This window comes from Rhinolophus hipposideros (assembly GCF_964194185.1).
Source record: "Rhinolophus hipposideros genome assembly, chromosome: 9".
NCBI classification, from domain to species: Eukaryota; Metazoa; Chordata; class Mammalia; order Chiroptera; family Rhinolophidae; genus Rhinolophus; species Rhinolophus hipposideros.
Genome location: NC_138055.1, coordinates 32423101 through 32448160, shown reverse-complemented (window position 1 = coordinate 32448160; position 25060 = coordinate 32423101). Strand labels below are relative to the sequence as shown.

General features: G+C 32.7%; 1 protein-coding gene across 15 annotated transcripts in view; it reads right to left on the bottom strand.

Annotated features, from left to right (window-relative positions):
- Positions 1-25060, bottom strand: part of PLEKHA5 (pleckstrin homology domain containing A5) — a 208649-nt gene that overhangs the window by 11399 nt on the left and 172190 nt on the right. For 2 of the 15 annotated variants that reach the window (XM_081060761.1, XM_081060766.1), the window contains 11 exons: positions 22426-22506; positions 17687-17722; positions 17123-17185; positions 15432-15512; positions 15149-15298; positions 6132-6233; positions 3436-3547; positions 2597-2643; positions 1617-1805; positions 689-806; positions 168-286 (listed from right to left, as the gene is read on the bottom strand). In XM_081060761.1, coding sequence (XP_080916887.1) covers positions 168-286; positions 689-806; positions 1617-1805; positions 2597-2643; positions 3436-3547; positions 6132-6233; positions 15149-15298; positions 15432-15512; positions 17123-17185; positions 17687-17722; positions 22426-22506 — 1098 coding nt within the window. Of the gene's footprint in view, positions 1-167; positions 287-688; positions 807-1616; positions 1806-2008; positions 2644-3435; positions 3548-6131; positions 6234-15148; positions 15299-15431; positions 15513-17122; positions 17186-17686; positions 17723-22417; positions 22556-25060 lie in introns of those variants that run through there. The other 13 variants (XM_081060767.1, XM_081060768.1, XR_013994066.1 and 10 more) reach the window with 10 other exon arrangements.

Genomic DNA, 25060 nt, shown 5'->3' with positions numbered 1-25060 from the left:
CCTCCGAGGTGCTAATTCCCTGAATACAGTTTTAGAAAAGGAAGAATACTAAGTTTTGCTTAAGAGTCTGTAAATTTTTTTGATAAAACACTAAAAATGGAAACATATGAAAGAAAGCAATAAATAGGTTTGAGAATCCTTTTAGAAATTAATTCCTATTTAAATACCGTTCTTGAATCCATCATCTTCTTAGTTTTCCTTAAGGTTACATATGAGGCTATTGTTGAAGATTCGGGTGTTGGTGATTTTGTCCTTGGAGGGACTACTCCAATAGGAAAGTGGGAACCTAAAAATTAAAACACCAGTTAAGTTCTACAGAATAGCTCACACACAACATTGCTTCTTTTGACATACTCAATTTTTGAAGCTTTTGCACACCAAAGGCAAATTTATTGTTTGAAAAGAGCCAGGGAAAACGTAGCAGCCTTCCATTAGTTATTCTATCTAATAAGCCAGGCAATGATACTACCAGAGAAATTTAGGGTTAAATTTAGAGATAAAGTTCTACAGATTAACAGATATTAAATATTAATTGTAAAATTTGTAATAGTGTACTTAATGGATCACATATCCTCAAAACAACCCTGTAAAGAAAAGAACGTAGATGTACTGGGTCAACATGTAAACTGAATTTATTGCTAAAATGCCTGAAATAACACAGGAGATAAAACATATCCCAAATGCTGACCTTTAACTGAAGTTTCTATTTCTGAAACAGGTTCTGATTTTTCTTCTCCATTAGATTCATCAACTTCTGCCACTGTTGTTAACTCTGGTTCACTCTTGTAGAGTCTATAATCTGGACCCTTGAAAGGAAGATAGGCAATTAAAAAAAAAAAAAAAAAAAAAAAAAGCATTGCTAAAAGTTTCTTTTAAAATGTTTACTGCTAAGGACTCAAATCAAGCTCTAAAAAATAAAAACCTCAGTCAGCTATCTTGGGTATAACACAATTCATATATATGTTATAACTAAGGTAGAAAAAGAAATATTGTTTTTAACTGGTAAATGTTTTGGTAAATTAAGAATATTCTTCTTAGGGACAAAGTAATTAGAACACTTTTATTATAGTATAACTGAGGTCTGAAACTAATTATATCATAACTCAGTTGGCCCTATTCCTTATTTCCTTCTCCTTGCTTATTATATTTTACATTTATTTAACGCCAAACCTGTTATTTTCAGTTTTCCATGGGTAACACCTCTCCTTAGCAATGTCTGAATCACCTAATAGTTTTCCTAGACTGAACTGATCACATCCCCACCCTTTTATCATTCCTAGTAACAATCTTTTTCTTTCTTGCTTCTTTCTGAACTAAAGATTTCATGTAGTCTCTGGTATCTTGAAATGGTCTATTTAAAATATGACTCCTTAGACAAATGCAAAGTAATTTTATGAAAAATATAAAATTATGAATGATTATTAAAATTGTGAAAATATTAAAAAGTGAGAATGGTAAAACCAAAACAGGAAAAACAAAATGATAACATCATAAACAAAAAGCACTGGCTAAAACTGGTGTTATAATAAGAACAAGTCTGGATGTAAAAGAAATTCACTTTCAAAAATGAGAGGGCATGTATGATTGATTATTCTGTGGCTATTGCAGCCACTTACAGAGTGAGATCCATTTCTTGTATATCCTTGAACTTGATGAATCTTCTTGTCTTCAGGCAGATGGACTGGGCCCCTGCTATAACAGAGCAAGGAGCTGCTATCACTGGGCAGAGGGGGGATTATGGGAGGTTGCTCTGTAAAGTCATAGGACCGAGGAAGTGGAGGACGAGGTGGGACTACTTCCTCTTCCTAAAGATTGTAGAATAGTCACCTTATTTAGATAAGCACATTGAATTAAGTATATCTAAATTCTTTGCAATGGTAAGTTAACTTAAATTAGCTTTAAGATAAAGGGACACTGCCAAGCCAAAGGTCTCATATTGAAAGTAAAACCAAAAATATTTGATAGCCAATAACTGGGTTTTAAATATGGTTGTATTTAAACTTTTTTTGTAACATGTAGGTTAGCTTTATTCTGAAGCTCAGCATCAAAATGTTGTACAAAACTACTGTATTTCATTTTAAAAATAGAAGAAAATAACTAATTTGAAAATCTTATTATCTATTTTTTTTTTGCAATATTTAAGGGAAAAAACCCCCACATTTCTTTTTTATTGGCTTTTGTACAAAATTGAAGACCACCAATGCTTTCAATTAGATTGACAGTATCTCTTTGTAATTGTAATTTCTTTATGGTATGCATGACACACACCCAACTTATCTATCAATCACCCCACAAATTTTACCAAGTACGAGAAGAAACAATAAATTTTCAAACAATAAATATTAGAAAACATATGACAATGTTAAAGTTCTAACACAGATTAAAAAATAGTGGTTCAATTTTTTCCTTTTTGCATTAAGGGAAGAAAAATCACATTTGTTAGAAGTACCAAATTACTAAAATGGTGAAATTTCAAGAATAAAACAATTACACTTATAGTTAGAAAGCATTTTTTGTTATGAGTAGAGAAGACAATTCTGTTTCATGTTTTAAACATTTAAAATAATTTATAGTTAGACAAACAATCCAAACTTACCTCACTTTTGTACTTAACTGTTGAGAAAGGCTTTGATACTGCCATACCTATTAAAAAATTATAAAACATAACTTATACTAAACATATCTTTCTAATACCACAGAAAAAAGAAATGTCATTTCAATTTTAAACGAAGCCTTCTGTTTCTAATCCTTCATTTATTAATGTTTGCTGAATTTGAAACCAATTACATTAAAAAACACAAATTAAAGCAACCAATTTAAACAATAGTATAGGAGATGCGTTTTCTCAAACATTCACTGGTGTAAGTACATTTTGATATAATCTTTTAGGAGGGCAATTTGGCTCTGCCTATCAAAATGGAAAAATACGTGCTCATTTCCCACTTCTTGGAATCCATAGCACTTGCATGTATGTTTAGTTATATATACAATAATGGTCATTACAGCACAGCTTATGACAGGAAAAACGAACAAAGAAACAAACTCCAAAACCAGAAAACATGTACGTAACACAGAATGGAAAAATTATAGTTCATCTATACAATGAATTCTGATACAGATATTGTATTGTAGTCAAAGAGAAAAAAAAGCAATGGTTGAAAATAGGTATAGAATGATTCCATTTTTTGTTGTGGGGGGAAACAACTCCAAAAACCAAAACAGTATGTGTTTATAATTACAATACTTTTGAATGGCAGAGATTTTGCTTTTTACTTATAAACATGTGTACTGATTCAATGCTACAAAGAAAAGTGTCTGTTTTCGGATGTCAAAAATCTATTAAAATAACAAAAGTAACCCAATTCTATGTGTCATCCCATTTAGATATAAATTATGGTCAATTACTGCAGAATAAAATACAAAAAGCTAACTTACCTGTTTCTGTAGTGGCTCTTTGCTGTTTGTGCTTACTCAGTCCTTCCATGACATCTTGGATTCTCCAAAGTTCTTTCTGAATCTGTGCACGCTGAATTCCTGCTGATTCAGTCTATCAGTAAAAACGTACCACACACAGGAAAAAAGATTATTAAAAATCATTAAATAAAGTTATAAATCCCGCTAATTATATATTTAATAAATCAGAATTGTAATGGATTAAGTTTTCAGAATATTTAATACATTCTCAAAAATTTTGCAACTTCAGTGGCAAAAACAAAGCAAAGAAAAAAATTTAATTTTTCAGCCTGAAGTGTACTATTTCATTATCTCCTCAGTAAGTTTTGCGCTATTATTTATGATCCTAGGAAGGAATACTGATCAGAAGGGACTAAAAATGGAAAATAAAAACAAAAATAAAACAGAACAAAATAGAAACTCACAAAACCCCAACACACACACACACACACACACACACACACACACACGGTGCCAAAAAGATGTATACACATTTTACGAAAAGGAAAACTATTATTAAAATTGTAATACTTAATATATACCAATAACAAAAGGTGAATACAAGTCACGTTTGACTTCTGTAATTACAAGAGGTGCTCAAAGTGGTTACCATCAGTGTCCACACACTTCTGATTAGTGTGAACTACTTACAGCTTGAGCAAAGCTGACCAAAGTGTCCACTTGTATACATTTTTTTGGCACTTCCCTCCCCCATACACACACACACACACACACATTTTTTTTCAGGAGGGGGGGGAGTAAGAAATGGAAAATATACTAACTTCCTAAGTTGTAGAACATAGAGACATGCCAAAAAGAAAAAATAAGACAATTAAAATATATTTAGAAGCGTTTTGACTAATGGAATTAAACGTATTTGCAGGACTAAATTTCAATTTTGGAATCTAAATCTATCATTGCCATTTTTACTCTAAATTATATCCCCTTTCTTTGTTTTATTTTACATTTCTCTAGTTTCTAGTGACTTTGAACAATATTCAAATACTTGTTAGCAATGAGTTTTCCTTTTTATGAATTAAAACCATTAATGTTCTTTATCCATTTTGCTAATGTACTGTTTCTCAAAAAAAAAAAAAAATCTTTGCAAACCTAAATAGTAACTCTTACTGAATTTTAGTGGTCAAGATATTTATTTCCAGTTTTAAGTTTGTCTATGTTGTCTTTATTGTTTACTTATGTAACAAACATTTATATTTTTTATGTGCCTGATACTAGCCCAAGTGCTTCAAAACTATCAGCACATTTAATCTTTATAACAAGCGAACAGGGGTACGTACTATGACTTTCATTTTACAGTTGTGGAAACTGAAGTGCAGAGTTGTTATGTAACTGGTCTAATATCACATGTGCAATGCTACTACTCATAGAGTGTGCCTTCTAATTTTTTATTTATTTTTTTTAAATGTCTTTACTGCTTATGGTCTTTACCTTAAAAATATTAGAATTATTTTGCTAATTTATTTCAGAAAGTTCTGGAAATTTGTTTGAAATAGAATTGAGCTTACAGGAAGAATTTTCATTGTGATAATGTTAAATCAGGCCATTGATGAACATGGTATACCAATCACACTTTTGACATTTATTCAAGTCTTCTCTTATGTCTTATAATACAGTAACTACATTTTCACGATGAACAGTTTTTGTTAGATTAAATCAGGGGGCCAAACTGCTTTGGTCTGCAAACTAAAAAACACCCAAGATTACACGACAGAGTGTAGTCAATAATTTAACATCTGGCCTTTTACAGAAAAAGTGTGCTGACCCCTGGTTTATCTTAGATAATTGTAGTTTTTTCTATTGTATTTAGTATCTTGTTAGTGTAACTTCAGTCACCATCACATTTGGATAGTTAAACTTAGACAATTAAAATGCAATACAATTAAAAATTCAGTTACACTAACAACATTTCAAGTACCCAAAAACTACATGTGGCTAGTGGCCACTTTATTGGACAGCACAGAAAGAGGTCAGTTGATTTTTTATGAGTCAGCTTATCAGCCTTTTATTTGTTATATTGATTTGTCTATTGAGCCCACTGGGTTTCCAATGCAGATGATCAAATTTACATAGGTCCACAAGCATGAAGTGACTTTTTAAAATTTCTTAAACATATCTCCACGTTTCAGAGCAACACTTTAAGACAGGTATTATTTCCATTTCACAGAGAAGTAAACTAACACTTGGAACTTGATCTCAGATTTGCTTGCTTACACAACTGGGTCCTTTATTCCATACGGTGCTGCATCTTCTCTGTGTCTAATAATGCATCAGTCAAGATAATAGACTAAATACACTTTGATAAAGGAGAGGCATTTAATATAGAATGAGAATCAATTTTATAAAAACATCAAATATCCATTATTTGATAAATCCATATAATTCAACACCTCAGTACCAAGTGACATGTAATTAGCTAGGAGCACAGAACATTATCGGTCTCACACCACGTACCCAATAGAATAAAGAACTTTTAAACAATTAGAAACATGCTACTTTGTGAGATAGTAAGATTCCTATCATTGAAAGTATTCAAATTGAGGTCTTCAGGTAGCCAATAATGTAAAAACTGTTAAGGGCATACATGGATCTAACCAGGTGTTTGTACAGTACCAGTCAAAACCAGTTAAAACCATGCTAAAGACATCACATTTTAGTACCTGAACTTCACCGAGGCAATCTAGTTGTTCTTGCATCTGGTTCCTGGTAATAGTTACATCATATTCTAACTTATCATAGTCTCTCCATGCTCGTTCCAGTTCCTAAAAATCAGAGATTTAATCACTTTAATGGGGAAAACATATTTTTATGTTGTTATCACTGCAATTATCATGTGGTTTACATTGGGCAAAATAAAAACTTATTTTCCTTTACTATTAAAGCATTTTCTTATATGAGAAATTAAAATTTCTCCATGGATAAAAATACTAAATAGGTTTATTTTGGTATGTTGGATTTTCAATAACACCAGAAGCCTAATATGACTTAGAGTGAATTTACAGAAATGTAATAAACCTACAGCTAACTAAGCTAGTCAGTGAATCCTGCTCACAGTTAATATAGATACTACCCACCTATACTTTTCTTGTTGGGAAAAACATCACCCCCAAACCCTAAAATCAGAGAAGTTTTTCATATTTGGTGTTTGACCACCTATTATCTATTAAATATAGAATAATTCTACAAGAGCTCAAAAATACATCATTTCATTCTGTTTCAGGAATGCTATTCTGAGGAAGTGTAGGCACTCTTTTGTGGGTTGTAGTTACTCTTCAGAAATTTCAGAGAGTGGTATGAGGTCAATAAATTGATAAACTAAGGGCTGGGACTATATTTGATTACTATTTTATCACCAGTATCTATTGTGGTGCTGGTACACGTAATACAACCATCAAATACTGGGGGTGCCAAAAAATGTATACAAGCGGACACTTTGGTCAACGTTGCACAAGCAGTAGTTTGCTGTAATGAGAAGTGTCTGGAGGCTGATGGTAACCACTTTGAGCACCTTTGAGTAATTGCAGAAGTCAAATATGACTTGTACTCATCTTTTGTTATCAGTATATATTGAGTATTACACTTCTAATAATCTTTTCCTTTCTTAAAATGTGTGTACATTTTTTAGGCACACTCTGTATTTACTAACTGCTGTTGTAAAATAAATTAGTAACTCTTGTCTAAGAACTTCCCATGACCAGGGATTTCTTGCCTTGAACTGCTCTGAATGAAGTTCCCTTGGGAAATGTCAGTTTAACAACAGCAATAGTCTGGGGATAAGAAAAGAACACTGAGTGTGGAACAAAGGTTACTTAAAATAACCTCAAGTTTTTTTTGTGTTTTATTTTTTTTTAAAAAAACAGCAACATCTCAAGTTCCTAGAGACTCTTTTTTAAAGAGTTATTTTATTTTGTGTAGTCTGTAACTAGCTTAAAATCACTTAAAAACTTAGGCAATGAAAAATTACTCAAAGGTGCATACTTAACAAAATTAAAAAGTGTTAAAATCTTGCCATTTGGAATAATTGCTTTTTGAATTTAAGATTCTCCTTAAGCAGGTTTACAATGAATTATATTTTTTAAAAATGAGAGATAAACCACTGGAGATTTCTTTTATCATCTCTCTATTATATAGATACTTTACGGAGTCTATTAAGGAGAGTTCACCATGAATTAACTTTTGAAAAAGCGAAGTGATAAGGAACTAAAGATTTTTATCTCATCTATATTGTATAAATATTAGTAGTCTCTTTACTTGGCTTCAGCAAACTGTTTTTTTACCTGAATAAATAGGCATATTGATCTCCTTTAATGAAATTGCTTCCAGCCATCTTCTAAAAACCGCAAATTTAAATACTGGCCTTTGAAAGTTTCAGGAGGGCAAAATGAGGATAAGAAACGCAATGACAGCCCAGCGACAAAGGAAGATGGCATTGCCAAACTAATACCTAACCTCTCTTGTAGAAAAGCCAGAGTTCAGGGTGGGCCCAAAGGTGCTGTAGAAGTATCTAAATATAGTTAAGAACATTTTGGGATGGTAGGAATCCTTGTCTTTCTTACAGAAACATATGAGAAAAAGAGATTGAGGGCTAGAGATTACGTCTATTTTAGGAGAGAAGAAACACAATATACTTTTTCCTAACCTGGAAAGTCCTGCCATTTCACTGTATCATTTAGCCTGAGTTCCACAATCCTGCTGCCACCAGCCCAACCCCGTTTCTGCCGTTGCCGCTGGACTCTTCAAACATGATTACGTGTGGGCAGAACACAAGTCAAACAGGGGACAAAAAGAAAAGGGGCAGCAACACTGGCATAACATCAGTTTCCTCCCAACACCTGGCTGAGTATTTCATGAAATAATTTAATGGATTATATAAGCACAGTGTTAAAATCTTTAAATTACGACCTTACTATTTTTTGTCAAGAAGATAATATATAGGTACACTAAGACGATTAAAAGGTATAATGATGTTCAAATATACAATTATCTTAAAATCACAGGCACAAGTCAGGACACAGTGCTTTCTATAAAAATGTGGTGAGTTTCCTTGCTACACAGTTAGGACAATGAACTCTTGCAATCTGCAACCACCTGGATGGACCACAAAATGTTAAAAGAAGCCAAAGAGTATATACTATATGATCACACTTTTATAAAGTTCAAAAACAGGCAAAGCTAATATATAGTTTAAAATTCAAGCAGTGGTGTTTTTGGGAGGGGGCAGTCACCGGGAGGGCAGCTTCTGGCATGCTAGTTAAAATTCAATGTCTTGATATGGATGTAGGCTGCATATGTACACTTATACTGTGTGCTTTTCTGAGAATACGTTATACTCTCACAAAGGTTAAAAAAAATGTGCGTGCAGGTGTGGGATTGTTACAGGGAAAGCAGAAGAGTTTTAAAAAAGTGACTTCATCTAAATTTAGGACATGAAGCAAGTAAATTTTAATAGTGGTTACTTTTTTATACTTTACTGAAAGAAGACTTGGCCACTGTGGGAAAAACAAACAAAAAAAACAAACAAAAAAAGCAAAATTTTAAACAGGTCTGCAACACTCAGAAGCAATAAAACCCCAGACTGCCAAAACGATAAATGAGGATTTTAATATCTAACTACAGATTTGTAATAGCCATAGATTGTGGTCTTCATTAAGTAACGGTTAGGACTAATGCATTTCCAAATTTTTAATGTAATAAGAACTTTCCTTGTCCAGAAGCAATGATAATTTATAACAAAATCTACCCGGAAGGGAATTGTTACACAATATGCTTAAATAAATAATTATTACCACATTATGCTTAGAACTAATAGAGACTGGTTGACTTCTGGTTTGCCTCTCAATTAGTGTTTCTGAGTTTTAATCTAAGAAATGGTAATTGATTGACAGATTTTCAGTTTCAAAATGGAGAGGGAACAATAGTATAGATGTAGTATGATTATTTATTAGCTTCTTAAGGTAAGCTTCAAACAACTCTTTTCAATTTTAAGTATCACAGATTAATGTCCATTATGAAATTTTGGAAAGTAAAAGCATCGCAATATTTAAACTTACCATATATTTCGAGAATTAGGCATAAAAAAATGTTAGTATTTGTCTTGTATGATTTTATACTTGCCTTGTCATATAACTGCATCTCAAATAAAAATCACTATTTACCAAGCACATGATATACCTAACTAATAATGACTGTACTGGATTTTTAAATCTAAAAAGATGTTTAAGAGGGATCAAATTCTACTTTTTGTCTATCTATGTATCTACATATCTATCTACGTATCTATGTATGTATGTATGTATGTGTGTGTGTGTGTGTGTGTGTGTCTGTCTGTCTGTCTGTCTGTCTGTCTGTCTATCTATCTATCTATCTATCTATCTATCTATCTATCTATCTATCGGCTACTTATAATTTTGAACTCGTATCTTAAGTTTCTCCTCTAATCTCTTGGAAACAAAACTATATTCCATCTCAAAGAAAGTGATTACTCTTTCCAGTACAAATTTTAGATATAACAAATTTTTGTAATTGTAAAAATAGAAAAGCTATAACACTGGTAATGATAAAGAAAAGAAAGACTTATTACTGTGCTATACATTTGTCAGCATTTTTGTGGATTTTATTTTAGTGTTTCTCAGATATGCACAATCGAAATTCCGAATACACAAAAAAGTAGTGCCAGCTACCTGAATTCAACAATTATCACAATACATGGCCAATCTGGTTTCATCTATAGCACCCACCTTCTATCCCTGTGGGATTATTTAATCTAATTAATTTATTTATTAAGGAGGGCACAGCTCACAGTGGCCCATGCAGGGATCGAACCCGCAACCTTAGTGTTATTAGGACCATGTTCCAACCAACTGAGCTAACTGGGCACCCCTATGTGGGATTATTTTAAAGCAAACACCAAGCATCATTATCATTTCATCCATAAATACTTCAGTATGTATTTCTAAAGAAAAGAAACAAATATGAAAAAATAAGAAAATTGTTTTTAAAATCATTAATGAGTAATCCTTTACCAATATGTTTAACTATAATACTACCACCCCATTCCCTTGCTATTTATTTGTTGAAGAAAATGGGTCACTTGTTCTGTACAATTTCTCCTATTCTAGATTTTGGCTAACTGAATCCCTATGCTTAGCATACTCTTCTGTTGCTTATATTTCCTATAAACTTGTAGTTAGACATGGATGCTTTTTGAGATTCAGATTTGATTTTTTGGTAAAAATACCTCGTAAGTGTTGCTGGGTACTTTCTACTGCAGTACATGAGGAGGCATAGGGCATCTGGCTGTCTCTTTTTTGGGAGGATGTTATTTTGTAATCATGAAATAACCAGGGCATTTAAAAACCATCTTAAAATCTTTCAAAGCATATTCCATGACAATTCATGGATGGCGACAGACCTACTGCAAAAAATTACACTTTGGAATAACCATGATTCTCAGTAGCTCTTTATTACATTGAAAATTAGTATATATGAGGACATTTAGTGTAACCTTCTCCCCAGTATAGTTCCTTTGTCCTGCTGCCCTGCCCCTTTAAGTTTACAACCAACTTAGTTTATCCATTGTACTCTAAACTCTCAGTTTACTCAAGGCCCTCCTACTTAGAATTCAGTTTAGAACACAAGTAAGTTTAATGGAAGTCTATCCATACTACACATTCATGATGTACCTCTGGGCACTCTGTGTCTCAGTTTTCCATTTTTAACAGTGATAATTCCCACGTCAAGGTGTTATAATGTGGATTAAGTGCATGTAAAGCACTTATAATGGAACCCCGTATGCAATAACTGCTCCAGAAATATTCATGAGTATTACTATATTTCATATATTGGTATTATTTTACAGTGGATAAATGCATAAGCCATCTACTATCATGATTCAGGATGACTTGTTCTGATGTCTAAAATTCCACATTTTTGAGTAATAGAATATAGATTGGATTCCAAGTTTCAGAAAGTACATGTGACAACATGGTAAAGTGTAGTACAAAATACAGAAACCTTAGATTTAGGTGTTGACTCTGATCCTTATTAGTTATGTCACCTTGGCAGGTCATTTAAACTCCACGAATCTCAGTTTCTTCATCTGTGCAGCAGAGGTAATAAAAATGAAAATGGAATGGAGATAATTATATTAATTTGCACAGCATGTTCTTAAGGCTCAAACCAGACAATGTATGTGAAAAACAAGAAATGCAAATACATTCTGCTGCCATTATGGGATGAGCCACAAACTCTCATCTACGGTATGTGAATGATACCTGTTTCATCTAGCTTCTTGAGTTGTTCGGAAGAATAAACGCAGCATTCGTGGAGCTGATAAAACATTAAGACTATATCTTTTCCATTTAGAGCTAAGGCCTAATGTAACGTCCCTAAAAGAGGTGACCTGTGGCAGATATTTAAGGAGCTCCACACCACAGAAACCTGATTGCAAGGAACTGTGGGACAGTTTCATGCATGCCAGCGTCTCATGATGAGCTAAGGCAGTTTGGAAGTGTGGGTGAATTAAGGACTCTGAAACAGCTGCGGCCAGTGAGTGATAGATACTCCAGCCTCCCAGCCTTTCAGCGGGAAATTCTTAAGCTTTCTGCTCATTTCCTTAGAGTCCCCAGTGGGATCAAACTCCAGGAGCCACAGTGGTAACCAACTCAGTAGTGAGACCTTCATTGGCGTTTCTCCCTCCCTGTCTCACTCTCCAGATTCCCTTACTGCTGCTTCCTAGAATCATCTCCCAAACAAACCTTCTGAACCTAGTTCCTCATCTCAGGCTCTGCTCTGAGAAGAGAGAACCCAAACTAAGATAGTGACACACTGAAAAATTTCAAGGTATAACCAACTGTTTGAACAATCTTTCTCACTAATCAGGCTTAGATAAAACAAAGCAGAGGCCAGGAGAGAAGATGTAGTTTCAAGAATTAAATAAAACATAAAACATGCCTTACACGTTTACCTTGTGATAATCCTAGTTTTATGTACCTTAGTGGCCAACCAGGCGAGAAGATGTTCTCTGAAATCAAAGCTTTTATCAATGGATGCCTTAATGTTATACTTCTTATGTTATTGTATATTTTATACCTCACCACGTGGATTTGAAACAATGCCCTGAATCAACAGTGAAAGAATTAGAGAAGTCCTTTGAGATTCTGCTGGCATAAATGTTAATTCAAATTTAAATCTAATCAATGTCAATTGCGCACCCACCATAAACCCAGTATGATGTTATGCATCATCTGTAGCTTTAAGCTGCAAATATGTGTAAGTTTACATAAAGGCACAAATAACAGTTTGTATTCTGTGTAGTAAGACACATCTTAGAAGAACATATTGAGGGTTTATAATGATCAATGAATAATGCTGAAGGCAAGGAGAAAAAAAACCTAGGAAAATGATTATATAGGATAACAACCAGAAAATGGGATGCTCAGACATGATTGATTTCTATTAAAATATTTTTAATAAGCTTCAATCAAGGCTGGAGTTAACCTTGGAATGGAGCAAATTCTAAGTGTACCAATGAGACTTAAGTTACTAAACAAAATGAACACTGTACATCCTTAGAATTTTCCAAAACAAACACCAATCATGAAATAGTTTCCAACTAAATTTTGATTTGACTCAGGTTGTCACAGGGATACCGAGCTTTTCATTAGGTTGGCATTGACAGTTTAACCCTATTTTCCCTTTCTAATCTCATATTCCCGAACCCCTATTTCAGCGAGTCAGCCCTGCTTCTTGCTTCTCCAAACACGTCTCCTACATTCTCATTTCTGGGCTGTGTTTCAAGTTGTTTTGTCTTGTATGGACCACCTTTCATTTCCTCTTTCTTCCTATCCAAATACTACCGATCACTGATTAACTGACTACTTCTTTGTAGACAACATTTCAGATGTGTGTATTTTCTTTGTGACATTATAAAAATTTGTGTAGATCTAAGTCTACAGGACTATGGTTAAAAGATCTGGATTTGTGTTCTAGACAGAGCATTTATTAGCTCTGTAATGTTGCGTACTTCACTCAGTTCAATCATTCATCAAATTTTTAATGCACATCCCATAGTGTTGGATGCTAGAGTTACAGGTATGAACGAGATATGGTTCTGATTTCCAGGAGACCACAACTGAAAGGATATTAAATTCTTTGAAAAATCTATAAACCTCACAATGTAATTAAGATACTAAATGAGATAATTTAAATAATAGTATTTTAAAACTGGGAAAAAGTACGCTAAAAATAAGGTATTTAAGAATCAAACACACAAGCATAAGCACACACACACACATACACACACGAAGAATCACAAAATCTAAGTTTTGATGTATTTAAAACCATGGTATATTCCTTTAAAAATAGCTCACGCTTGGAATGTTATTTTAGTGCTTAGAATGGAAGCCATGTTGAGAGATCCTGGTATCTTTCCAGCTTGGAAATTCCTCTCTTAGTCAAGCTGTAATGTCTGTGAACCTTAAAAGGTAGCTGTTCCCTAAAGAGCCCCTTGAAGGTACAGACAAGGGTTTTTTTGTGTTAGCAGCTTTCTTCAACAGGTGGCTTTTGCAAGGATTTCTCTTTCAAAGGGCTGCTTGGGCAGGTGCTCTTACTATGTTTAGAGATGACTAACTGCATCATAGGATCTAAAGCAGACTCTTTAAACCCATAAAACACTGAATTTATAAACTCTAAGTAAGACTTTTTGATTTGGTAATCCCAAGAGTCTCTGTATAAAGTGACATGACTATGGGTTAAAAGGATCTACTAATTACATTTCTTACTCAACCCTATCATCTAAACTTAGATCACACTGCAGCTATGAAATGGTAATTTTGATCACTTCTTACTTAAAAGCATCTCACAGGTATCTTTTATTGAAATGGTTGGTTAAAGTGAATCTAATTACCACTTACCTTCCCCAAATTATTCTAACTCCTCTAGAATTCACAAAACATTTTCTTTTCTTCTTTTTCTTCCCTTTTTTTCCCGCCTCCTCCCGCCACCACTCCGGTTCAATCGGTTGTTTCTCAGTCTAGTTGTGTAGGACACAGCTCCCTGGCCCATGCTGGTATTATGAGCCTTACACTCCCCTCGGCTGAGGCAGTCGGTCACCAGTCGGCTGCTCAGAGCAGCTCGAGGCAGCTCACGCTGGCTGCCTGCCACTCATGCTGGCCACCGGTTGTTCATAGCAGCCCACAGCAGCCCACGGCAGCTGATGCCAACCTCTGGCTGCTCATGGCAGCCCAGCTCCAGGGAGAGCCATTGTCCACAAACTTAGCTGTAGATGGCACAGCTCACTGGCTCATGTGGGAATCGAACCGGCAACGGGGGCGTTAGGAGCATGGCACTCCAACCACTTGAGCACTGGGCCGGCCCAATGTTTATTTTCTTAATGCAATAAATTTTAACATATCTAAGAATTTTTCAATTGCATAATACATAAACAGGAGCATTTACCTCTCCAGTAAAATATTTCACAAAACGCCTATTAATCAGAGAATAGAGAAAAAAGATCATCCTTTATTTTTGATATTGTTAACAAATTTTCTTGTTATACTTGAGAACAATTCCAAAGACAGTCCAATTAATTATAGTATAAATAGAAAAAAAGAAAAGAAAAAAAAGAACTGTGTAATATTTCAGTGACTCATACCATAAAAAAAAATCTACTACTTACAGCAGTGGCTCGAGAGAGTTCTCGACATGTACTAAGCAGCCCATTTTGTAAGTCATCCCTCTGCAACACCACGGTCTGAATGCCTGCCGGGTTATCTGCATTCATTTCTATTTCTTGGCTGGCCGATAGCAAAGCTTGCTCAAGCGTGTACTATCATAATAAAAATAATTACATTTAATGTTCTGCATCATCGAATTAGTTCTTTTCTACTTTAGTTATCAATGTCCTGATAATAATCATTTAAAGTAACATCAATTGTAGATAATAAACATAATTGTCCTACTTTCTCCTTGTGGAGTTGCTGAAGTTTCTCTTCCAGAGCATGTACCACTTTATCTTGTTCACAGAGACGACTTAACTTGGCCTAGATTATAAGAGAAGGTGTTTTTTGTTAGCAATTTTTTATTTTTCCTGTAATTGGATGTAGGTCGTTATCACTTCTGTAACTGGACGTGGTTACTACAGGAGAACACATTTAAAACAGCTATGGAATACCTAATTAGGTCAATCTTTATTTTAATGAGTAGTAGTTTAAATATATCTTATAAATACAGAATGCTTAAAAAATATGCATTATTATAAAGTGAAAAAGCATTTCAACTATATTATTTAACCTACATAACTGAAAATATTCTTAGTAGTCTCACATGCTTTTAACAAATCATTTTAACGTGGTTAAGATATTTTTCCCTACAAACTGCTGGATAGATTAAATGATATATGCAGTACTTAAATTATTTTCAATATTTTAATGTTTTAAATTCTTGGTACCATCCCAATTTTTAAATTATGAAAATATAATAAGAGTACTCTAATAAAATTTCAATACTACAATAAATCACTTCTCCACATGTCTGAAAATAAAAACTTTGGACAAGTGTTACTATGTCCCAAACTTTATTGCATAATGACAAATAAGCAAGAAATATAAGATTTCACTTTCTTTGCCATTTATCTATTGAAGTAACTACCTTATCTTTGTTAGACAACAAAACTTATCAAATGGAATACAGTAGTCCCCCTTATTTATGGGGTATAAGCTCCAAGACTCCCAATGGATGCCTGAAACAGCAAGTAGTACCCAACTCTATATGTACTATGTTTTTTTCTATACATACATATACTTTACATCTTCTCTTTGGCATATATGAATTACCCACATCACTACTCTTGTGCTTTGGAGCCATTATTAAGTAAAATAAGGGTTATTTAAACACGAGCACTGCGATATCCAGTCAATCTGATAACCAAGATGGCTGCTGAGTGACCAACGGGTGGGAAGCAAACAATGTGGTTCACATCTCGGGTGAGATGAGCAGGATGGCGTGAGATTTCATCATGACACTCAAAACAGTATGCAATTTAAAACTTATAAAATGTTTATTAATATTTCTAGAATTTTCCATTTAACAGTTTCGGACCATGTTTGACCGTAACTAAAACTGCAAAAAGTGAAAACACATATAAGAGGGGAACCACTGAATATTGAAATGAGAAAGAGATACAACTCGACGTAATAAAACCAGGGAAAATGAGGGAAGAATGAGATAAAAATAAGTAATAATGCATGGCAAGTCAGCAATATGAAATATGATTTTAAAAACCCCCACAAATTTAATTAAAAAAGGAAGCAGTGATTGAATTTCTAGAGGCTGATATTTTTTCTAAGAGACATAGACAGTTTTATTTTGTTTCTAGTCCTACATAATCTCTCATGAAATAGTCATTTACTTTCATTTAAATGATCCTTAGTATATTAAACAGCTAACTATGGAGGTAAGGGTTGGCAGAGAATAGACAAGGGGGGTGAGCATTTAATTGAATCTAAGTGCAAAAGAAGAAAATGCTAATTTATTTGATGTCATTCTGGAGGGGAAGGGAAGAAAAGGAGTTTTTTTGTCATGCTTATCTACAACGTTTGGCAGAGAATATGACAGAGCACTGACTGGCAATATATAACATACTAATACTTACGTCAATATCTACTTCTTCCGGTCTGTATTTGTATAATGTGCCTCTGCATTCATCTTGTGACAGCTATAAGGAAAAATGTCATATAGCAACTTTAAAATTAATACTTTAAAATATACGTATTTAGCCTATAGTTAATATTTTAGATTTATATGACAATAACAAAAATGGGATTTTATGGGTCTTATGCTTTTAGAAGTTTAATTCAAACACAGATCATTACACAAGTAGAAAAATATTTAACAGTGATACAATATGCAAGATACATAAGAATGATGTTAACTTAAGCTTGTCAAACAAAATAATAAGCTGGTCAAACAAAATTATACAGCACCTTACATTTTCCATTTGTAAGACACACATTATTTTAATGAAAAATTGACAAATACAATTATAGCAACTGTACTGAATGAAATATTCGAATCAGGCATATTTCAACAGTCAAAACCGTCCTTCACAGTATACACATCATCACACAACTGTGTATGTGTACACATCTTAGTACAATTTTACTAACAAAACCTATAACATATTATATACAGATACATAATATATAAACACACATACACAATATAGACTTATCTTGTTCTTCTGTCTTAAGAACTAAAAGATAATGGAGGAAAAGGATGGGTTTAATTGAAAAGAGGAAAATCATTCAAAACCTCATAAAACTGAAAGCCTATGTTATAAAATGGATAGTCAAATTTCATAAAAGCTTGTATGTGTTCGTTGACACTATTTGTTTTATAAGGAACAATTATTCAGTATATTGAAACATTGTTTATTCAGCTTGTTTTGGTCAAACAAATCCTCATTTCTGATTGTGCTTACCAAGATTTCTATAGCCATTCCAGTCAGTTATACCACAGATCACATCATAGCCTCTGCAAGGCAGTATTTCACTATCTCTCTTGTCTTTTGACTTAATATATTGACTGCTAGACAGTAACAAAGACATAGCAGGAAAAATTTAATAGGGGCTCACTGCATGTTTAGTAAATGGCACACTTTTTCCTCAAAGTGGGAACAGGAATAATGTATCCCAACTACATTCTAGACTGGAAAATTAAATTTCATATAGACACACACAAATGTATAAAAACGTATAAATTACAACTATGTTGCCCTCTCTTTAAAAAACTGCTTAACAGTTACATCTTTAGGAGGAGGCATAATTTAAACAGCAGGTAATTTTGAATGGATCTAGAAATGTGGGAATCAGGAGGTTAAAAATGTAAGCATTCCAAACATACAATAATAAATCCTGGCTTTGAGTGTTTATTTCAAGACATGACTTTCACATACCTCATGCAAATGAACCTGTGACTATTTAAGGGTATGCACAGTTATTATTCACCACAAAACTTTCATAGAAATGAACATCACATGAAAAATGAATTTAATGACAAAAGTCAGAATACTTGTGCACTATTTTAAAATAAACATCACTGAATGTCCTGAGAAGTGTCAATTATTCTAAATTAAAGCATCTAGGTCCAAAAAAAAAAAGTAATGAAAAATTAAGTTTTAAAATGCTTAGATTCATGATAAAATGTAAGATAATGACAAAAATTTTCTCACTTATAAGAAATTAAAGCTATAAAGCCTTTAACTACTAAATGTCCAAATATACTTTGCTTATTTAATATTTAAAGTTAAATGCTAAACAGCTTTACTAAACCATGGAATGTATAATTTGAACATAACTAGTGAATACTTCTATATCCAGATAAAAATATGAATTGAACTCTACAAGCCAGAGTCAATAGATAAAAGACTAGTAATTTTAAATGGAAACCTAGTAATCCGTAATAAGTATTTAGGATATTAGTATACTACTTTTATTGAGGGAATCTTTTTTTTTTAAATTTCAATTTCATTTACTTTTTAAAATCATGCTTTTACATTTTTCAATTATAGTTGATATAAAATATATTAGTTTCAAGTATATAACATAGTGAGTGATTAAACATTTATGTACCTTATGAAGTGATCACCTTGATAAGGCTAATAATATTTAGGAAATCTTACTGCATATTCACTTTCATATTAGTTGGCATATTATAAAAATATATACTGTTTGGCTATAATTTTAGAGTGATATATCTTTACAGACATATAACTATTAATATATTATACACATAAAGTTTTGTTTTACCCATATTTTTAGCACCACTGCAAAATTTATTGAAAACTTTTATCAAGTTATCCAATAAAGATACTCATTATTAGATACCAACTAACAAAAATCTTAAAATAATCAACCTTTGACTATACATTGCTTGTACCTGTCAGAAGAAAAGCATAAGAAAATAAGATTATTCTTTAAATAATTAACTTTTAAGCATGGCCTATTTTCCATTACTGATAATAATTACTGGGGCTTTTCTTAAGAAAAAAATGGATATAATTTATTTAAAAAATAATTTCCACTTAGAATTGAAGATGTTTGCTATATAGTCCTCCATATAAAAATCCTACCAATTAGAAAAATGTACTTTCATAAATATTCTGATTTACTCAAGTTCTGCATCAAATAAAGTTGCATGGCAACACTTTTTTTAAAATCATTTTTCAAATTCATCTTTCGCAAAAAAAAGTTCTACGTTTGAAGTATCTCAGCAACACTAGAAAAGCAAATGAAAATGACTATGTAGTAATTACATAAGCTTGAGCAGGGCTCAAGCTTTAATTAGAGAAGTGTATTATGCAGATTTTACTGGCTATGTAAGGATATGTGCTACATTTTATTTAGAAAGTCAACTTTTTCATAGGGTATTTAATAATCTTTTAAAAAACTGGCTTGGCATTAAGTTAAAACAAAATTACTTTTGTTAATTAAAATTCAACTTTCTACAGTATCATTTTAAGTATGTGATAAATCCTCCTTGGGGTTTGTGTGTATATATATATATATATATACACACATATATACATACATACACATATACACAAACCCCAAGGAGGATTTTTTCGGGGAAACATTTAAGAAAATTAGACATCATATTCTAGGAGGACTCAAAAATGCTCATAGAGCTGTAGGCATTTGCTAATTTAGTCTGTATCTTTTAAAACATTTGGGTGATTAATTTTATTGTTATTGATTATGTTGATAAAAGCTCTGGTACAAAAATGTAATTATGAAAGGTGGTAGGATGATTAATAAACTCAGAGGAATCATTCAACTTGATGCTCACTTATGTAGCATTTGTTTTCATTTCAGTTTTAGGTTCCATTGTTTGACTAATTTTAAGATAATTACAGTCTAGGCAATTTCTCAGGTGTCCTCCCTTTTTCTAAGAAAATGCAAACATAAAGGTCCTTCTGAGAGAAAACCTGAAAGGTTATGATTTAGAATAGCAGGTCACGAGACACTCTATTGTCACTATATTTTCGGCTAAATTTCAGGAGTCTATTAACACAGCATTGTAATGCAGTGTCAGCAAAACAAACCGTAACAGTATACAATATAAACCCTAACAGTGTACAATATAAACTTTCATCAAGCTTTTCTTTGGATAATAACACAGTAAGGGAAACCTGGAGAAAAACTAAGACCTAATTTCAATTTGTGCAAATTTATAACAGTTTAAGAAATGTATCTGTCACTTTTATCTATCAATGATGATTTACAATAATTAAGCATTTTGCCAGTGGTTGATTTAAAAAAAGGATCTCCTGAAGACTCCCTAGATTTGACAGCACTGAGTCAACATTGATCACCTAGCAATTGGCTGCCCATCTCATGTCCATGCATGGCTGCTGACATGACATTCAGATCTTGTTCTATGCAATTTCAGTTTTTTTTCTTCCAAGTATTACTATGAGGAAATATATTTACATAAATCTAATGCTCTTTTAGTATTCAAGGTCAGTGATGCAGTATAAAACCAGTCTCAGATAACTCCACACTTTTGAAACACTCCAGTTAGAACTCTTAGTACAGCAGCAATTTCAATCAGCAGTGTGTCTGCATCATCAACCCTGATTAGTGATCAATACAAAAAAGAAAAAAACCAAAACCAAACAGAACATACAGGCTAGTACTCTTATGTCAATTAAGCATTATATAAAATAAACTGATAAGCTTCAGACACGAACAAACGTATCAGTTACAGAATAAGTGCGAAGGTTCTCAAGTGTGATATTCTGGAGTGGAGTGTCAAGGTTCTATACTCTGGTGACTTTAAGAATGGAAAGATTCGATTTTCTTTGGAAGAGCAAAGCTGTTTAACTTTAAATATTTAATACTTCATTTATTTCAAATGAAAAACTATGCTCAATCATGTAACATACGTTCAATGTTTTGAAAACTGCTCAGAAACAAGTCACCCCCTCCCAGCAACTATTTCAATTTCACAGTTAAAGGCCATGATGCAGACCCCCAGGTGACTAAAGCAAACCGTGGCCTTATTTAAAGCCAGTGTAAGCTCAAGGTGCTTTTTTTTCAAACCAGGCATTTTACAGATTTTATCCAAAACACATATTCATTTTTCATGTTAGTTAATTTTCTTCTTCTGTATGATTTAAGTAATTGTAACAGGTCATAGGCCACAGTAATTTGAGAGTGTTGAAGTGGACGAAGCTGATGTTGCAAAACACACAGCTAAGAACATTTAGACCATGAAATACAAAAAAATTGGATAGGAATGTATAAAATGGCTTCTTTTGCAGATCTGCAGATAACCAGTGTCCTAAAATAAAGCCAGCAAATTCCATGGTACGTATTTTGAGTTAGGGAAAAGAATGGGGTAAGATACAGTTATCTTGATAACTGCATAAGAATGATAAGAACACAGGGAGAACAAACTCCCAGTAGGTTAATAAACGGCCACCTTTAGGTTTTACCAAACCACAATACGCAAACTAGATTTAAAGAACTCCTAATACATTGAGGTGGGGGGAGGGGTTACGAGGGGTTGCCATTAAAAGGAAAAAAATTTTTTTTTAATTTCCCCTAATAATCTTTAGAATGCTTTTAGAGTTAATCAAAATTAATGGCAATCAAGTAAAACTTTGAAAATGTACTGCAGACCTCCAAGTACATATCAATCAAATACTCTGCACAAAAACTTTGGGAGAATGGCACACTTAATATTCAACAGCAAAATGTTCTGCAAAGCCATGCTAAGAATACGGCAGCATCTTGAAAAGCAGGGATGAATTGTGTTTTTCCAAATAAACATAAACGAAAAATGGAGTAAGGAAAACACTAATGTTATGAGTAACTCTGAGGATAAACCAAAACTGTCACTGAGGGATTTTGCAGATGACAAAGCAGTATCATTCACTGTCCAAGACCTTACTTGCTGGTACAGTTGGGGTCTTAGCGCCGAGTTCTCAATCATTGTGTGAACCATGTTGATAATAGGTTCATTTTCTTTCATCTATTTCAAATCAGGAGGAGCATACAGCAAACATCAGTTTACAGCATAGCTAGATTTGAAAGACGACACTGTAAATATAGCCTCTACTGTAATAGCTTCCTAATAGTGCAGTTGTTTACATTTTACCCCAAAGTTGTACAAATCTAACTTATATAAACCATTTTGAACAAGTGTTACATGCTATACAATATTTTCAATGTTATAAAAAAAGCTAATTGCAATATTGCTGCAAGCAGGTTTTACTTTATAAAAAAAGAAACGGCATCCTTCAATTGATTACTTAATCAGTAAAAAAGCTTAAAATGATATTTAGTTCTTTATAGATTAATCAGAAAATTTAGTTCTCTACAAATATTAAAATTTTATAATAATCAATATATCTTGTCACTTGGAAAATCACACATTTTAATTGAAGTTAATCTTAATAGTTATACATGCTCTATTTTGGATTTTCTCACAGAATAACACCATCTGAAGATTTATTTCAAGGATACGCAAAGAAAAATTTACTTAGCAAAGACTCTGTATCTCCCTAGCTCCTAAAAAGGCTGAAACCATGTTTCACATTTCCAGCTATGTTGTACTTAATTACTGCCTCTAGAAAAATGTTTGTTTTAGCAGGCTCTGGACTCAAGAGTTAAAGCATTCAGAAGACAATCATCATGATATATAGAGTAAAAGGCCAAAAGAGTTTATGCCATTTGTAAGCAGTTAAGTCCGTTTTTAACTTAATTTGTGGCATTTAATTTACATGATTTTCATCTTCATGTTATAGAAAACAAGTATTTTTATCATGGTCAACAAATGCTACTTTACTGATTTAGCTAAATCTACAACATAAGTTTACTAATCTTAAGATTAATAAACACATAATGTAAGTAAAAATGTATCTTGAAAACTGTGTATCTAGACAATTTTATTTTCAGCCTAGTTACCAATATGTCATGTCAATAAAAACTGTTTCGGTTATCAAATTAGAAACTTCCTGTTACTGTTTAATATACTTTAAAAAATTTTTTTTTCAAGCTAAATAACTTATTTTTAAATCTATACACCCACAAGTTAAAATCGAACTTCTACACATCAAACTCAAATCCACACATTAGTTAATCTCAAACAATTTTTTCCCTTCCAATGTTATCCAATAAGGGACCCAAAGCATTTATAAGTGACATCTCATCCACACCGGAAACAATTATGTTGATATGAAGTACAGAATACATTTTTTACAGTGTTGGAAAATAACTCTTAAATAGACAACTACAATATAAATTTTTGTTTAGCAAGAAACCTTTATTACAGAAATTTAAAACCTCTATATTTTAAACTACCCTCTATATTTTAATGGAGTGTTAGTTATTTTACCTTAATCAAATGTTGATCTTGGAATAAAGTATAACTGCTTTTTGTTTTGGCTTAATCATTTGACTGCACTGATACATACTTTGTATAATACAAAGCAGCTTAAATCTCGATTCATTTTTGGTATTATTTAATTTTCAAAGCATATTATCTATATTCGATATTTTTCAATAGCTTATCATGGAAATTAGACAGAATAGTACCTGATCCAGAGATTATTAGGTAGTAGGGGTGTGGAACTTAGAAGCACAAATGTTTAAGAAATAACGGAAGATCAGATAGTATCCAAATTAAAGGATACTCAAGGTCAAAATGAAACTGCCCCTTGGAAATCCGGTACTACTAATGGGCCACTGTGTCAAAGGCTAGTTCTGTCAATATAGTTCACACTGTTAAGTGGAGTTTCAATATGGTACAGATGAATGATTAATGTTCATACTCCAGGCCTGAGGAATTTACTTAAAAATGTATTTAAACAGGGAGAAGGAACAATATGATTTCTGCAGAAGGATAATCAAGCCTGATTTACTTAGTGAACTACTTTGACAGGATAAATATGCTTGTGTGTGTGACTTAAAAATGCCTGTTTAATTTATATGTCAAAGGTCATTAAATACTAAGTCACTGAGAAGGGATCTTTGCAAGAAGAAATTGGCTTAGGAACAGAAAAACTAAAAGCAAAAACAGTATTTAAAGTATACAAATGGCACAGTGTCTCAGAGATCACTTCTGGAATTGGCTACTTTTCACTGTGAAAAATTTCAAACATGCATATCAAAACCCTAGAATATTAAAATTAGGAGGCATCTCTGGAAGCTGACAATTTAGTACAACAAAGGAATGAAAACGCTAGCAGCAATTATTTTCAACTGTGGTAATGTGGATTATTATTATTTTTCTTTCTCTATACGTCTCTACATTTCCCAAATTTCCACTACTCAGTAGATATTGCATTTATAATAATATTAGGTTGGTGCAAAAGTAATTGAGGTTTTTGCAATTGTTTTTAACCTTTTAAACTGCAATTACTTTTGCATCAACCTAATAATAAAGAATCAAAGATAAAAATATACAAACACAAAATAAACTAAATTAATGGAATTATCCTGTAGCAAATATCCCTTGGTGACATAGAGACTAAGAAAAATTTTAGTACCATGTGTTGATATCATGTTAAAGGCTGGGATACTGG